The 17,844-nt window shown below is 35.7% G+C and overlaps 5 protein-coding genes across 5 annotated transcripts; 2 read left to right on the forward strand and 3 right to left on the reverse strand.

Annotated features, from left to right (window-relative positions):
* Positions 1–1,338: 1,338 nt before the first annotated feature.
* Positions 1,339–3,422, reverse strand: LOC124405616 (ADP-ribosylation factor-like protein 6-interacting protein 1). The gene is made up of 5 exons (XM_046880647.1): positions 3,207–3,422; positions 2,847–2,980; positions 2,039–2,276; positions 1,885–1,969; positions 1,339–1,707 (listed from the first exon to the last, which is right to left on the reverse strand). Exons 1-5 carry the CDS (start codon positions 3,231–3,233, stop codon positions 1,607–1,609), a joined length of 585 nt encoding a protein of 194 aa, XP_046736603.1. The 5' UTR covers positions 3,234–3,422; the 3' UTR covers positions 1,339–1,606.
* Positions 3,423–4,065: 643 nt separating this feature from the next.
* Positions 4,066–6,508, forward strand: LOC124405306 (ubiquitin-conjugating enzyme E2 S). The gene is made up of 5 exons (XM_046880107.1): positions 4,066–4,278; positions 4,440–4,587; positions 5,190–5,380; positions 5,905–6,033; positions 6,330–6,508. The coding sequence occupies exons 1-5, from the start codon at positions 4,261–4,263 to the stop codon at positions 6,480–6,482; spliced, it is 639 nt and encodes a 212-aa protein (XP_046736063.1). The 5' UTR covers positions 4,066–4,260; the 3' UTR covers positions 6,483–6,508.
* A 1,282-nt stretch (positions 6,509–7,790) lies between these two features.
* Positions 7,791–12,032, reverse strand: LOC124405305 (THO complex subunit 4). Its single transcript, XM_046880106.1, has 5 exons — positions 11,719–12,032; positions 10,375–10,512; positions 9,628–9,775; positions 9,068–9,208; positions 7,791–8,889 (listed from the first exon to the last, which is right to left on the reverse strand). The coding sequence occupies exons 1-5, from the start codon at positions 11,920–11,922 to the stop codon at positions 8,771–8,773; spliced, it is 750 nt and encodes a 249-aa protein (XP_046736062.1). The 5' UTR covers positions 11,923–12,032; the 3' UTR covers positions 7,791–8,770.
* Positions 12,033–12,368: 336 nt separating this feature from the next.
* LOC124405928 lies at positions 12,369–15,539 on the forward strand. Its single transcript, XM_046881199.1, has 4 exons — positions 12,369–13,164; positions 13,354–13,749; positions 14,431–14,991; positions 15,089–15,539. The coding sequence occupies exons 1-4, from the start codon at positions 12,619–12,621 to the stop codon at positions 15,488–15,490; spliced, it is 1,905 nt and encodes a 634-aa protein (XP_046737155.1). The 5' UTR covers positions 12,369–12,618; the 3' UTR covers positions 15,491–15,539.
* A 422-nt stretch (positions 15,540–15,961) lies between these two features.
* LOC124406043 (translocon-associated protein subunit gamma) lies at positions 15,962–17,515 on the reverse strand. Its single transcript, XM_046881375.1, has 4 exons — positions 17,222–17,515; positions 16,625–16,752; positions 16,442–16,533; positions 15,962–16,283 (listed from the first exon to the last, which is right to left on the reverse strand). Exons 1-4 carry the CDS (start codon positions 17,349–17,351, stop codon positions 16,079–16,081), a joined length of 555 nt encoding a protein of 184 aa, XP_046737331.1. The 5' UTR covers positions 17,352–17,515; the 3' UTR covers positions 15,962–16,078.
* Between the last annotated feature and the right edge of the window lie 329 nt (positions 17,516–17,844).

A 17,844-nucleotide genomic window follows, 5' to 3' on the forward strand; every position in this document is an offset into this window, starting at 1 on the left:
TATCACAGATGGTGTTACTGACAAAAAAATTCCAACTTAAAGCCTCGAATACAAAATTGCAGAACGTAGACGTTGTTTAGTAACAGAACATCCATCATTAAAAACAAATGCAAACAAAAGGTGAGAATGAGGTAAGAATTAAATAGCTTCTCATTGATCCAAATGTCGTCTGGTTCAAGAAAGAATGTATCAAAATCAGTAGAAATTTCAAGTTGTTCGACTTCGTCAGATGGATAACAATTTTGATGAGTGGTTGCACGGTAATGTACAGCAATATGTAAAAGTGCTGCCCAATAACTTGGACTGTCATTCCAATTTTCAAATTTCGAGACTTGCAGCGATAAAATTGGTGACGAAAGATATGGTAGTATTACAGTTTATTAAGATTTAATAAAAGTGAAGACTCTTACAGGTACGTCATACCATAAAATGCAAACAGCGACAATACTTAATATATTGAAAATACAAAAATTCACAGCACAACACTAAATTGGTGAATAATGTAGAGAAAAAAAATTGATACCTTATTCGCGTTTACATGCTACATTTTTCTAACACTAACACACTAATTATTATGCGCGAAATCTATTTTTATTTTCGACATACAAATTTTACGACTTATTGTTAGATGACTATGTTCTTATGTATGAACTTCGTATATCATACCTTCAGTGTGGTTAAATATTTAAGTAATTGTCGCAATAATAATTGTTATAATCATAGTAATCATAATAATAATAACAACAATAATAATAATAATACTCAAGGACAATACAATTAATTTGGTTCAAGCATATGAATTGAAGCTTGTTGTGATAGCCATTGTCAATAATCTCTCAAGTAAAGAAAATAATCTTTGTATACACGAGACCACCAAAAGGGTTGCATGTTAGCAGATTATTCAAACAAATTTTATTGTGATAATAATTGGCACTAGGAACTAGCAGCGAATAATAATATGGTAATGAGAGACTCTGGCAATAATATAATTTTGAATCACAGATGTACACTGTGTGATACATCGTTAAACATGCACATCAGGTTAATTACGTACATCAGTAGAAAAGTGATAGGTCAACGACATTTTTACTGACTACATTAAACTGTTCTTCATTGTTTCTTTAAAATGTATTAATCATCTTGACAACTCAGGGTTAAAATTAAGTACTCTCCAAGATTGAAACAGTTGAGAGATATTTGTTTGCTTCTTTTTCTACGATTACTATACACATAGTAGGTACATCATTCCTCAAGTGATTGAAAAATAAACGTTACGTTACATAGTGATTGTAGCGACTATATGTCATATAAAATATTCCCTAATTAGTACACTGCCAATTAGGTACAAGTCAGATAATAATTTATATTGGTTCATAGTTTGGTTAATACATGTTCAAGTATTACAGTATCGCTTGTGCCGTTTATCAATAAAATGTAAAGAATAAATATAGTATCAGTCAAATATTGAATGAGTATTTAAAGTGGCATGAGTCAGCTTAAATAGGTGCAAGCAAATAAATTGCGATTGGGAGAATAAGTGTTTCAATCTGTGTTACGTGAACAACAAATGGATAGCGTTGCCTATTCAGATGTGGAGGAGAACTAATTAAGACAACTTGGGACGCGTCAGATAGCTGCATAATAGTTTAATAGGTTGTTGCATCCTTCCGTTATGTCTCAAGCCCGGTAGAAGAAGGAGACTGTTTACTAGAAATTTTGAAAACAAATAAGACAATTAGATACATAAACGGAATTATGTGAAACGTCAATCTTCTCGTATTTTGGAAATATACGAAAGACTTTCGAGTAGATGGCAAAAATACACGATAAAACATAACTCTTCCAAGTAACAAATAGATTTATAATAAATGAAATGATATATACCTATGACATACATCAGGAACAAATTGTTGACTGTGTTTCCAATCAATGCAAGTCCGAGCAGTACAGCTGTTATTACTCCGTAGTACTGTAAAGAACAATAGATTCAGGCAAATGTGATTTTATAGCGTCAAAGTAAGTATTCCGATTTACGTACCATATTGGCATGATTAGTACGAGCCCATAACGCTGTTTTCCATATACTTTGCAACTGAGTAATAGCATTGGATAATCTTTGGCAGATTTCATCTAGTTTACGTTCTTTCTGTCCTGTCCAACTGTTTGTGGAGCAAAATGTGGAAATCAGTATTGGTCCCAGATAATCGCCCAATGCCATTAATAGTAGACCTACAGAAATGACTGTAAGTATGGCTGGCTCCATGAACCACATCAACCTTAAACAAATTATACAAAAAAAATTGTATTTAAAATTTTCCCAATTCAATTTAATGTTTTACAATATAATCGTACTGGTTTAAAAATTTAACTTATTAAATCAGGTTTTTTAATTCTTAGTTTCATGAATGTGCAATGTGCAATGATTCCACACGATGGTGATGTGATATTTGCTCACTTTCCTTTGAAGAATTTTAACACTGAAATTCAACCCCTTTATAGTGACTCCATCAACGATTTTTTAACTTCCCACACATTTATATTTATACAAATTAATTGAACTTCAGGATATAAGTGAACTTGAAAACAAGAGGTAAATGATTAATTACTCTGCTAAGCTCAAGTAGTATGTAAAATTTTGTGTGAAAATATCGAGACAGAGATCAGCATTTCGGAAGCAGTTTGACAGTGAAAAAATTCTTATTGAACAGAAATAAACTTGTAGTTGAAATTTGCAGATACAAAGTCCTGACATGATGAAAGAACATCAATATGCAATTAAACTTGTCCCTACTTACTGACAGATTTTTAACAACAATGCATCGTTCGGATAAGGTTTGTAAGCTTACAGAAAAATAGAAGTTGTGAGTCCAAGAATGAGACCTGGATGCCAGGACTGTTCCCAGAGGAGTATTGAATTCAAGGGTAGAATAACCTCTCGCCAACACTCCATACATCGCTTCAGTTGTTTCATTTGCTTGTCCTGAAAATATTTTCATGCATTCACGATTCATAACTAGAGTTACATACAAGAGGTATACATGGTTCTAGAAATTCTCTTGATTGATTTTTTGTGGAAGCTACCCCACAAAGGATATAAGGGCAACAGTACATTAATCATCTATACGTAGTTTTCACTTGAAAAAATGAATGCAAAGCTACGCATACACGTACTTCTTTAGAGGGTATCAAAACTGGGATGAACTCACCTTTTCGACGGCTGGCGTATCTGGCATGTTATTTTACGTTTCCAATATTATTTGCAGGGTTTGAACAGTTCACGGACGTAAATCAAACAGCCCGAGTATTTGTGCGGCAAACGAATATGTGTGAGTTGCGTGTGACTGAACGGAAGTTAACTATTCATTAATACCCTGGAGTCAAAGAAATCTCTATATTCATGCAGTCAGATTTATATTTCACCATTCAATTTTTCTATAATTTCTCTAATAATTTACACGTTTTATATGAGTTTTCACTTTTTTCTAATTCGTCAACCTATAATCGTTACAACAGTCCTACTGTCGCCTTTGAAACATACCAAAGTAGTACGTACAATGCAATTGGTTGATTTTAACAGATCCAACCAATGGCGTGCCGGTATATATTGTTTATTAACAAGTATGAATTGATTACGGAGAATATACTTCGAATCGCGATCAAGTTTTCTATGTTTATGAATATCCTTACGGCGTAAAATTGTATAATTAATACACTAGAAACTAAGTGTAGGAAAGGGTCGGGCTAATAATTAATTCAATATTTATAATATATTTATTGTAGGTCCTGTTGTCATTTCCAATTATTCTCTCAAGGAGCATGTGCGTCGTGTACGCAGGAGCTCGGGTTAAATAAGGACCGTTTGTAGCAGCATTGCGCCGCCCATTGCTTCGATATAACCGTTGACTGAAAGAATTTCACAACAGTCGAGGAAGGATATAACGGATGTGGATGTACGGGTTACCTGCTGAGAAATAGCTGCGATGCAGTATATCTGTATATTACATTAGCACGTCGCTCAAAGGTGGCGGCAGGTCTGCAGAAGTCTGTAATTGGATAGAATCCGCGTAGCGAGTATATACACAACGGCAATACATGTTACCGCGCACCGGATTGGTCAAGAATTCAAAATGTTGGTTATTGGAGGCGATGCCGTGCTGATGGAGCTGATGTTGTGACGTTAGACGTTTTATTCTGGTAATACTGGTTAATTGCTGGTGTCCCGAGGTTCCACTTTCGAATATCCGTAGAAATTTTACTGATATGGCTACGATGAGTTCGGTGAGTACTAATTGAGAATTAATTTTCAACCGGATACCCGAATTAAATATGTTGGAAACAACTTCGTTGTTTACATTTCGTTACTACTGCTCAGATCCGAGCTCATGTGGAATGGCTTTTTTCAATTACAATTTCCATCGAACTCTCGGCATTCGTTTCAGATATCAAACGTCGAGAATCTCTCACCACAAATAATACGCCGTGTAGTCAAGGAGATGAACGATCTTTCCACTCAACCTCCAGAAGGGATTCGAGTCATTATAAATGAGGAGGATGTCACAGACATTCAGGCTGTCATTGAGGGACCAGGTGAGTTGAGTTTTACCCACAATCTCAAATATTTTTAACCCAATCACAATTAACATTGACCTCAATCCTTGTGGTAAATGATGCATAAGAATTATTTAGTTCTTGTGTTCATTACGTTTGAAACTACGGAGATTGTTTGGTTGTGGCGTAATATGGTCCTCCGTCTCTACCCTTCTATACTGCTTTCACTCTAACTGTATCTTTATGTAAGTGGCAATGCTAATAGGTTCAGAGCTTGTCTGCTTATAAATGAATAGATCATTAGATTCACGTAATTGATTAGCATTATTGAGAAATTTATTTCAATATACCAGTACTTCAGAAATATTCACCTACAGACATCCATAGGTGTTCATGAATTGAAGTCTTTTACGTTTTAGGTACCTACCTCATCTATTATATGTTATGATCGTTTTAGTAAAGACATTCTGCAGAGCAGAAATTTAGTCGAACATCAAATTATCACGCCGTTTTGTAACTGTTTGTTAGAACCAGTTATTATTTGTCACAATTTGAACTTAATGGGGCTGGAACTTAAAGAATGTGGCCTAATATTTACTTGTCGATTGAATATTACAGATATTCGTATTTTTGCATTACAGCCGGTACTCCTTATGCTGGTGGTTTCTTCAGAGTAAAACTTGCTTTGGGAAAAGATTTTCCACAGGGACCGCCGAAAGCATTTTTCCTAACAAAAATTTTTCATCCCAATGTCGCTAAAAATGGAGAAATATGCGTTAACACTTTGAAGAAGGATTGGAAATCAGATCTCGGAATACAGCACATATTGCTGGTATGAAAATCCAAAATACAATATGTAATTTTAGGATAATTTTAAATGTTTTATCCAGTGATTCTGAGGAGAATTTATCATATTAACAAATATCTCAAGATCCATGTTTCAAAATATGTCTCAGACTACGAATTTCAAACTGAAAAAAAGTACACTGTAATCAGAAATGTGTACTAATTTTTAATTCAAGCATACCGTTTTACATTATGTGTTCTGGTGGTGACAAATGCATCAGTCATTGACTTCTTCATAGATTTGGTGACATCAAGTTTAATTTTATAAACAAAATCGATGATTGTGTTTTGCCGTAGTTATGAAAAGTTTTGTTTCAAAAAATGTTTCCATCATGAATTTGTCCCATATGCCACGCTCAATCTAATGAGCCAACTAGCGTACTTTTGGGGTCACGACAAATTGTTGAAGATTGTGAAATTCATAGCATTACATATTGACAGAATAGAGTCTTCCTTAGCAGTGAGTGAAAATTTGACCTGACACCTATATTTGGGTGAATTCCTTTTCAGACAGTGAAATGTCTACTGATTGTCCCCAATGCTGAATCAGCTTTGAATGAAGAGGCAGGTAAATTACTTTTAGAGAGATATGATGATTATTCGGAACGAGCTAAAATGATGACCGAAATCCATGCGCAGGTAAGTTATCCTCATCGTTTCAATCAGTATTGTCCTAGCATAAGTGTAAAAGTCATTCCAATATTAATCTCGAAATCGAGGGCTTACTGAAGTTAAAATTAGTCTATTATTAAAATAGCGTCGGTTTCATAATGCATTGTGAAAGAATAAACTAATCTTTAAATCGACTGTAAAGATAGCATATTGTCATTACTTACACAAGTATTTGTGTGGTCAATGCGAACCAAATTACGTCATTTTCATATTTTCAAACAGATCAATGATCTATGTAATTCATGAATTTTTTCACGAAACAGGGTGGTGGAAAAGGAGCCAAGTCTGGTTTCGAAAGTTCCGCTTCCACCGACGCTGGTGGTCCTCTACCAAAAAAGCACGCCGGGGATAAAAAACTTGCTGCGGAAAAGAAAAAAATCTTAAAAGATAAAAAAAGAACACTCAAACGGTTATGAAGGAATAGTAATAATAATTGACCCCCCCCCCCGTTTTTGATCATTTAAAAGTCTGGCGTGGATAAAATGTCTTATACGTTGTACACAGTAACTTCTTATTATTAAAAATTTATTACATAGAGATGACTGACCTTGTTATTAAATAATTAGAAAGAATTTAAATAGCCATAATGGATAAAATGAAAATATAAACTCTGGCTGAGAGTCTAGGTCAGAGAAATGCTAAACTTCTGTTCAATTGTATGACATAATTATCTACAAGTGCAAAAATAATTTAGGCAATACCATCTGATCGTTCATAAATATACGATCTTTGGGCTAAGAAATATTTTTACATACAATATGTACAGAATATAACATAGTATGATATGATGTTCTAGATTATTTAAATTAGATATAAGCTTGTAACTCCAGAATCTTACCTATTACATATTATCACGTGATTCCAAAGTTTATGTTACACATATACATGTGCATCATCATCGAAAAGATCAGTCCTCTGTTAGGCAATTTTGTATAACAAAATTATTTACTCTTTTTTTCGTTTTTCTATCAATCACAGAAATTTATTATTGTGTATATCATATAATTGTTAAATTTATTTCGCTCTCAAAAGAGAAAACTCTATTGAAGCATAGTAATTAATCATGTGACCTGCAATAAATATTTCTTTATGAAAAATTATGATTTTCTAAAAAGTGAAGCAAATAATTTAAAAAAGATTCGAATCGTTTTCTGGAATATATTTGTACGTGAGTATTGCGGTGGACAAATTTGATAGAAAATGAATATTTTCGATAGTTAAGAGTGTTGGTCTCGAAGTTCTCCATAGTTTAAAGATACATTGTTGCATTTCTAGATCCAACTCATTGACATCAATACGGATTGTTTGCGCTTGAAATCATTTGCTTGAACGAAGCCGCTGAGTGTAAAAGCGATTTCAATATCAAAATTAGACTTTGTAGAATTATATAATATAGCTTGGTAATTCTAATTGTGCTTCAAAATTTGATCAGTGGAATAAAATGTGCTTGAATTGTTAGCATAGTTTATATCGTAATATTTCTATACCAACTATACGTAAGTTAAGTAGCACTAGCGCAATTTTTCATACAGATATTTACTATGCACCGAAACTAACGGAAAAAACAGAAAAACACCACAAATGTCTGGCTTTCTTAAGAAAAAATGTTCATCGGCAGATGCATTGGTCACTTATGAATTCATGATTATCTATTACTCCTTGTAACGCTGCACAGCATGATACGGGAATGATATTAAATAAACAACGAGTTTTATTTTTTTTTCTATTTATTTAAATAGACTTTAGAGTATTTCGTTGATCAGTCTTGTAGTATGAGAGTCAAAGGAGTGTATTGGAGATACACATCGACACCCAATAATATCAGGCCATTATTGTGGAAAAAACTAGTTACTGATGACCTGACTGAATTATATGTTCACAGCCTTAACGCACCGCAGCTCAATTATTTACGGTGGTTTTTTTCATGTTTATTTCTTCTCAACCTTGCATGTGTCATTATTTAGTAACGACAATAGTTCACTATGGTGAAAAAAATTCATCATCTTCTTGGATACATTTACAAATCATTACAAGCATTCTAAACGTTATAATGTTGTGTGTATTGTATAATATCGTTATCGATACTGTTATGACGTTGCTCTAACAATTACCAACAACTAAATGTAGCACACTTAATAAAACCTTCGTAATTTGTTTATTATTAAAGAGGATGATGATAATATGAACGCCACTTACATAATGGTAACGTTATTTTTACAGTGTTGCCTTCAACTTATATTTATTAAGGGCTATAAGCACATTGCGTACTTTGATAAATAACAACTTTTGAAGGTGAATTTGAGTGTATTTTTCAGTTTATGATCACACACGCACGGTATTACATACAAAATTCATACAGCCTTTATATTATGTCACAACTTTTTATTCTTTCCCATGTCCAATTCAATTTTTTTTTACCTCGGATGCCGAAAATCATGGCAAGATTTTATTCTGCAGCATATTCTTGTTGCATTTGAGTTGTTATTAGGTATCTAAACTCTATGAGTAGTAGAACGTCAAACATAATTAAAAAATACCCATTCCGAGACAATCAAAAAAAAAAACTTTTTCTTTACTCTCACGTTATAATTTCATGATTATTAACCTATTGGGAAATAAGAGACACTGTTTCGTTCTTCAATTAATAAGCGAACGGTTAAATGAGAAAGAAGATATATGGAGTAGAATTTTATACTATCTTATGTTACTTCACTTCCTTAACGTATGCTTCTAGCTCTGCATCCAATTCTTCTGCAGTTGGGGTCTTGGCTGGTGTCCGTCCACCTCCTCTAGTTCCACCACGTCGACCGCCAGTTCCACGACCTGACGAAAACAAGAATCAGACCAATTAGACGAAATTGGTCTATCTATATCTATCTCGTGAGTAGATAAGTATTAATGCTATGGAAAATATACGCTATACCAACATTACAGGCTCGACTGAAACACTTAAATCTAATATATCAATTATTTTAAATAATTGCTAAACAAAGTAAAGTACCTCGGTTGGAACTAGCTCCGCGAGCCCCTCGGAAGCGTGGCTGTGCCCGTTGCGCAAAGCTGCCACTACTGAGTCTACTTCCTCGGATGGACGAGGTGACTGGAAGTTCTGAGGTAGCAACTTGGATATTCATCTCTCGACCTGTTGACGGATTAATTAGTATTAAGTAGTTCTTTCCGTGGCTTGTGCGCAAACTGAGTGTTCTTTGGTGAGACAAATGTTCTCAGCACACACGGGCCACTGATCATTGACAGGCTGAAGGCAAGTTGTGCCAAAAACATCCGTCGGGCCGAATGACAGTTTACGGTCGAGCTCCATACGATATTTGATATTGTTCACGGATTTGATATTTTTCACGGCACAGGCATGAAAACAGGTTTCAAAAGGCCACTTTTTCATGCCTGTATCGTAAAAACTATATTAATACTTTACTACAAAGAATTTAACTCCATTATTACTTTCACATCAATGTAAATCATTATACTAAATTTGTCCTGTACGGTACAATTGAATTTCAATTAGACTTGGGGAAAAAAAAAAAAAAAAATAAATAAACTTACCATCAAGAGGTACGCCATTGTATTGTTTCATTGCTTTGATGGCATCAGCTCTCCTTTCGAATATAACGTCTGCTGAGCCAAGCGATCGGCCAGATCTGTCATAGTGTACGGCAGCTGATTTCAGTGGGCCAAACTCACTGAATAATTCCTAGTAGTCATTTGAGGTAAAAAAAAATTCAATTAAAGTACTGTCAAACAAATTCATTTACTTGTTTATAACTAGGGATCTACTTGTAAGTGTTTTGAATATTTTAGAAAACTCGAACTCCCAAAAAATTTTTAATTCCTTAAATTCAAGTTGTGTGTAAATATCAAATTCCAATTTAAGTAGTAACTAAACATGTGTAACGACTTGTATGTCGGTTATTCCCGAGCGGTAAGGAATAGCCGTTTGGTTCTATTCCGCTTTTACACTATTAGTAATAGTAGTAACCGGGAATGTAGTGAGTAGTTGACGATTCTGTTTATAGCTTTTTATTCGATGGGTACAATTTAAGAGGTGGATCAGAAGTGAAGTAGCGAGTCGAGAGCGAAGCGAGAGTCAGTGCAGAAAAGAAGGGTGCATAGTCAGGGTTCTAGGAACGAGAGGAGATAGTGAAGTCGGATGAAATGGAGAGTATCATTGATAAGTGGGACGAAGGATGAGTGGTGAGTGTGAAGAGGGGCTGAGCACGTAACACATACGACGAACTGAAAGTTGTTGAGAAGAATGGAAAATATTAGGTATATATTACATTGATATTATACCTGAATATCGGAATCGGATACTCCAAAATCAAGATTTGAAACGAGTAGTTTGGTAGTGCCCGTACCACCGATTGCACCTCGTCCAACTTTCTTGACTCCATCAAACATGTCATGTTTCCATGCACTGTTTACATCTCCCTAAAATTAACACAAAATCCGATATCATTATGAGAAACGCGAGGTTTGGTTAATGGTCTTAAATTAATTAAACCTTAATTAAATATATTCAATTCATTCTATATAGACCTTCGCAAGACTCGTTTACTTCTGTGTGTGATCAGGTAATAAAACAGAACGAGTTCATGTATGTAATTCAGCAGTTGAACATACACACTTATTTAAACTCATGAATATCATTTATACATGTTTGTTTTTTTTACAATCATTCGTATATTTTTTTAATACAAAGACAGAAGACTATGTAGTCATGATATTCATTCAACTGGGTAAAAACATTCTTATAAAATGAACGATACATTCAAATTTGGTAGCATCTATTAACATAGATCTATCAATTCATTTTATAGAATTTCTTTTGATGTAAACAAAAATATAATGTGGCTATCTTGAAAGAAAACGGAAAAAATTGAAACAAGATTAGAAGTACACAAGTGAACGGAGTCAAACTACGACCATCTGCAAAATAATTGGTAAAAGTAAACTATTTGCATTTTTAAGAAATAGATTATTCATGTTAGACTGTGAATGAAATACAGATGCTTATAGCATGCCAAGGACGAATTTGCTATACAAAAAATAAAACCATGATAGTATGCTACTTTTGAGACTACCCACGAAAAATTGGATAGCAATATAAACTTAGTATAAAGATTATTTTATTCGTATTATCCATAAACGATGATTATATTACTGACGTAATTTAAGAAAGTTACATCGTGAGAGGACTATCAAAAAGTGAAACGCATTTTCTAACCGAAAAGGTCAAATGTGAAAATTTTATTGACACTACGTTTAATTAGACGCGCTCATTGAATGACGCAATTTCGAATTTTTTGGTACTGGGGATGTAGTGTTGCTGCATTTTACAGTTTCTAATCTTGTTTCTAATAATGTAATTGTAATTTTGGGAGTGATGAATGAAGTACGAAAAATGAGGTTCAGAAAAGAAATAAAACAAATTGACGTGAAATAATATCCGCAACAAGAATATGACCGCATGTGTGCAGTTCCGAAATTAACGGCCAGACATGCATCGATACACACAGGCAAATGAAGCCTGATGAGAGCTTGTTGAAGAAAGCAACTTCATCTAGAATAAAACTTTATGAAAAACTTGGAATAGCTGGAATGATCTGATTTTGAGGATGGAAGAATAATAATTACTCGGGTGTATGGAACTGCTGATCGGCCAATTCCTCCTCGGCTTCGGCCGCGCATCACTCCACCGCCGGCTCGTGAAGCACCCCGGATACCACGTCTCGGCGAAGCTGTTCCACGTCCACGTCTTCCGCCGCCCCGGGTTCTTCCACCTTTGTTCTGCTTGATGATATCGTCGAGACTCATTTCGATTTTGTCTACCATCTTCATTTGTACGTAATAAATTCTTTGCTTTTCACACGGACCACGTACAAAACCAACCTCACCCCGTTATGTCAAAGATGGCGGCCAAGACCGCGAAGACCATTGCGAGGGACGCGTTCACGGAACTCTGGAGGAACGTTCCTAAACTCATAAAATAGTGGTCCGAAACTGGATTAGCTTAATGCGCGAGCTTTCTAACTCTGCCGCCAGAACGTGGTTCAGTTGTGTCGTTGACTGAACCGCATCTGGTATGTTTAGTTGGTTTATGAAGCTTACCGACGGAGTTGAACCACGGATTCGAACCATTCGAGCCCTGATCCGTATACTGAGTTTCAGTTGTGTTTGTGTTTCAATCTTTATAAGCCTATGGTTTCAACGCCATTCAAAAGTGCGAACACGCTTCGAAATTCGCACCTGCAAATTCAGTTTTTATACGTGAGGAATTATGTGATGACATGGGACTGAAAAACTTGAATAGCAATAAGATTTTCTATCATCGTATTTTTATTAATCTGCGATTGCTGCGAATTTTTCATAGAATATATTTGGTGTAAATTGGGTATTACATTTGCTTTTGTTGTTTTCAATGATGCTCAAATTGCAGCGCAGATAGTTTGGCATCTCCCGTGTGTCAAAATAATTAGCGATTTTAGTCGGATACCTTAGAAAATAGCTTAAGCTGTACGTAAAAGAAATTACAAAATGAACAAGAAGTTGAAGCTTGCTAATTTAGCTTCACCTAGATACACTAGGTCGATGAAAAAAAAAATCGGTGAAATAGTCAACCAGACCACAAATGTGTCGGAATATTTTCCCGACAATGTGAAAAAACCAGAACCTGCGAAAGCTGTAACCAAAAAGCGGCCGCCGATTAAGGTGGAGTACGAGAATCCACCTGAGGCGAAATTGAAAAAGTTGCCAAAAATAAAAAATGCAAAACCTCCGATCAATGATGAATGGGAACCGGAAAACTGGCGATCTATTCTAACAAATATTTATGAAATGCGCAAAAATGCCACTGCTCCTGTGGATGAAATGGGATGCCACAAATGCTCCGATCCAAATGCTACTGCCTCCGATGCTAGGTTTCAGATTTTGATGGCCCTCATGCTCAGCAGCCAGACCAAGGATCAAGTAACTCATGCAGCAATGGAGAAACTCAAGACCCATGGCTGTACACCCATGAACATTAAACTCACAGACAATGCAATATTGGGAAAACTAATTTATCCAGTTAGTTTTTGGAAGGTACGTAAGCAAATAATCCTTCTCACTTTTCATTTCCTTAAATAAAGACTGAATAATTTGGAGTTGCCAATGCAACGAGTAGAGCTTTTAGTATTACCATAGCAGAGATCTACCGTATAGTTTCGTACTGATTTTGATACCAATGAAAGGTACTCACATAATGCTATTTACCTTGTCTCAATGTTTCAGCGAAAAGTGGAATATATAAAAAAGACGACAGACATCCTGCTGGAACAGTATGCTGGAGACATTCCAAAGACGATAGAGGATTTATGCAAACTTCCCGGTGTTGGGCCCAAAATGGGTCATCTCTGTATGCAAATTGCATGGGGTGAAGTTTCCGGCATTGGGGTAGACACACATGTACATCGTATATCCAACCGCCTTGGCTGGGTGCGCAAACCAACAAAAGCACCAGAAGAAACTAGAGTTCAGCTGGAATCATGGCTCCCTAAAGATAAATGGGTAGAGGTAAACTACATTTTAGTAGGCTTCGGTCAAGAAACCTGTCTCCCTTTGAGACCAAAGTGCTCAGAGTGTTTAAACAAAAACATTTGCCCTTACGCTAAGAAGAATGGTGCAAAGTAAGGCTTGAAGTTGAGTTGAGAAAAATTTTGTTTAAGTTATTGTTTGAATATTTAATAACATTATTTTGTTGCACTATAATTTTTTTCTTCTGTTTCTTATTGTGTTACTTATGTTCATCTTTTAAATAACATTAGACTTATGAGATAATTGGCAAAGTATTCTAATAACATTTCTTTTCACATGATATACCAGACAATTAGGATTTGATGACAATCTGGAAATTGTACCCTGATGTGCACTAGGATTAGCATGAGTTGATCTAAAATATCGTGTACAGATCAAGAAACTAATGTAACAGACGTGCATATCGTATAGGGTATATTTTTATAAATATAAGATTGTCTCTACTACGCTGAGCTTATTTATTAGTATTAGAGCAAGAAAACTCCAAGTCCATTGTAAAATTATTCCAGGTAAAATAGTAATTGTCAAAAAAGCAATGTAATTGGAATAATCCGTCCCTTGTTTTACCGTGCTTGCCTGCCCCCCCCCCCCCCCCCCCAGCATTAAACAGTGATTGGTAGCTATGCAATTTGGTTGCCCCCCCTCTTCGTCCAACGTTTTTTATGTAGTAGCAATAGTAAAACATTTGGATGGCCCTCAGGCCCGTGCATCTATTACTCAAATACACGAGCATTTTAATGAGCGTGCGAGCGTCAACGGTAGAATCTAAAATAGCATCGTAACCTCAATTTCGATAACAAGATTGTACAAATGAGCGCGAATTCGAAATTGAACATTTTAACGTCGCCTAGGTACACCAGGGCGATGAAAAAGAAAGTCGGTGAACTATTAAATCCAACGTCTGAATGTTTACCTGATGGTGTGCAAAGAGCAGAAATGGTAAAAGTCGCCGTAAAAAAGCGGCCGCCGATTAAGATCGAATACGAGAATCGGCACGATAAAAAAATGAAAATATCAGTCACAGAAAATAAAAAAACATCAATCAGCGCCGGATGGGAACCGAAAGATTGGCGAGTTATTTTAGCAAACATTCAAGAAATGCGGAAAAATATCACGGCTCCTGGTGACGAAATAGAACGCCACAACGGCCCTCAGCTAAATGCAACTCTTAGGTTCCAGACTCTCATTGGTACAATGCTGAGCAGCCAAACTAAACAAGAAATAACTCATGCAGCGATGAATAGACTCAGAGCTCATGGTTGTACACCGGCTAATATCAAACAGACGCCTGATGATGTATTGGGAAAATTAATTCATCCAGTTGGTCTTTGGAAGGTACGTCAGAAAGCGGAACTGAATTACCTGATATTTTAAAACTTCCATTTGATCAAACGAATACTACTGCTACTTATCATTTGTCTTGTTGTTTCAGCGAAAAGTCCTATATATAAAGAAGACAGTAGACATTTTGCTGGAACAGTACGCAGGAGATATACCAAGGACTGTTGATGATTTGTGCAAACTTCCTGGGGTTGGACCCAAAGTGGGTCATCTCTGCATGCAATTAGCATGGGGCAAAGTTTGCGGAATTGTTGTAGACACGCATGTGCATCGTTTGTCCAATCGGTTTGGCTGGGTACAGAAACCAACAAAAATACCAGAAGAGACAAGAGCCCAGTTAGAATCGTGGCTTCCAAAAGAAGAATGGTTTGACATAAACCGCACTCTAGTCGTGTTTGGTCAAACGATCTGTAACCCAGTAAGACCAAAATGCTTCGAGTGTTTGAACAAAGATATTTGTCCTTATAGTCAAAAGAATATTACTAACAAGTGATTTTTGTGGAGCGAAAAGAGAAGGGTCAAAGAGTTTGACATTATTAAGTTAGTAGCTTTATATGTTGGTCCAAAGATTGAAGAATCTTTTATCGTTTGTTTTATATTTGTATTTCAGCAGTTTATACATTCACCTGCAACCCACTTAAACAGCAGCTGTTAAAGTACAACAAGAGTGTATTCTCGATGTCAAATCTTGCTGTTTCAAGTTCTTCGTAATCAGTATTATGTACTTTTCATTTTTGTTTTATTACCTTTGTTATTGGCCATCAGATCATCTATATAAAGAGTTTGGGCCATCTATTACTCATAGAAGTATTTTAAAGAATTCTTTATTTTTTTTTACCAGTAGTGTAACCTGACTTACTGAGAAAATCTGAGAATATCATTCGCGATTATATTTTGCATGAACGGAGTCAGAATTGCAGTATGGTGTAAAAGGCACAACGATAATAAAAATGCATATAATTTGTTATAAATACGAATTCTTTTATTACATTTTGCTCATTCATTCAGATTAGAAACAGAACTTACTGAATATTTAAAAAGTCTTGTTCAATTATTTTATTATGAATAATCTCAATTAATTTTATGACAATGGTGTACCAGTGGAAAGTAGGGCGAGAAGCCCACTGGCTGTACCAATGGAAATGGTGTAGTTTGCAGCTGGTGAGAATGTCCTTAAAATGTAGAATGACAACAGAATAACTAGCGCTAAGAAAATCGCATTGTTGTAGAATATGGAAAACGTTGTTGCCTCGTAGTCGGCCACTTCGTTTTTCTTCCACAATATCCTATAGAAAAAATATGACCATGTATTTATAATATGGGTTAAAAATTTATAGCCGATTTTTTCAATTTCTTGACAATGCTATTTGATAGATAATTCCAGGTAGACGATTACAAATTCAGTCTTTCGATGTATTTTGAAGTAGTTCAAAATCACGCTTACCTCTCATCCTTCTCCTTCTTGCTCATCTTCTTGTCTTCAGCCAGTTTCCTGTTCATTTCCCTTGTGACTGCATCTTCACGCTTTACAGCAATCTGTCATATAAAGTAAAGAGGATTCTTAGTAGTATTGCGTGGATAGATCGATTTAGTAATGAGAGAATAACGTTGGAGGATTTTGACTTACTTTGTGTTTCAAAACGAATTTTGTATTTTTGTAAGCTAGAGCGACGAGGTATGTGCTGGCGATTGTTACCAAGACGAAAGAGATCAAACTCGAGTACAAATCGATGAGATGAATCCTCCAGAAAAGCCCTGTAATTAACCCAAATTTTAAATTATCAATCAACTCAGGATGTATCCTCATTCAAACTGGTTACAAGATAGCTATACGAATTTATCAATACAAGCTACAAAGTTTGTTTAGCATGACTTGTACTGACACCCAGTGCATAATGGCACTGGGAATTTTTAAATTTTCAACAAAACTGTAAAGTTTTTATACGAGCTTTGAAGATTTTTTTCTAACATCATATGATTACCGGTAGCAAGAAGATTTCGGTGCGAATTGTACTTTGCAGAAATGTGTACCTAAGTTTTGTGAAACTGGATTTGTTCATCGCGGATGAAAAGGTTACGCTGCGATAATTGATAATGAAAATAAATTCAAATATCATGTCGAATCCTCAAAAAGAGCGACACAGTATGACAGAAATGAGTTTGTTCTTTGCCACATGGTAGTGTAATTGAAAATACATTGAGTATATTGTCGGATTAAACTCACAGATGGGAATAGCGGATACGATGAAAGCATTTCCGTAAAAAAGGGCCGACGACTTTGTAGATACGTTTCTAGAGAAGTCCTGTAGAAGTAGTTCCTCTTCCTTGGTAAATGCTTTCGATTTTCCAGACATTTTGAATCTTAGTTTATTTCAGACAGTTCTTAATTCGGTGGAAAAGCTAACGGCACGCAACTCGCCTGCATTCACTGTGTGTTTGGTAACTGGCGACGTTTACGCCAAGAGCTGTTCTGCGCATGCGCCAATTCTGCCGTGTGGAAGCGAGGCTGGCGACGTGTCAGCCGACCACGAGACACGAAACACGCGTCGTTCAGTTTGATACGTTTCACCGATCGAGAAATAGAAAGCAACGATTGAGCTTTCTCCGAGCTTTCTCTACCTGTCACCAGGTGTAGTTGTTAATTCGAGCTATGAACTAGTCGAAGACGAATATCCCTGTATACCATCCAGCAACGCATGCTTCAATAATCGACTCAAATTTATTACAATTTGTTACAGGAAAGGTAGCATTGTTCACAGCGAGAAAAAGAGGTTTAAGGTTAAGCGAGAGTTGCGGGAAAGGTTAAATTCAAACGTCCGAGCATACAGTAGCCATCTTGTAAGGTTA

This window comes from Diprion similis, chromosome 4 (assembly GCF_021155765.1).
Source record: "Diprion similis isolate iyDipSimi1 chromosome 4, iyDipSimi1.1, whole genome shotgun sequence".
NCBI classification, from domain to species: domain Eukaryota; kingdom Metazoa; phylum Arthropoda; class Insecta; order Hymenoptera; family Diprionidae; genus Diprion; species Diprion similis.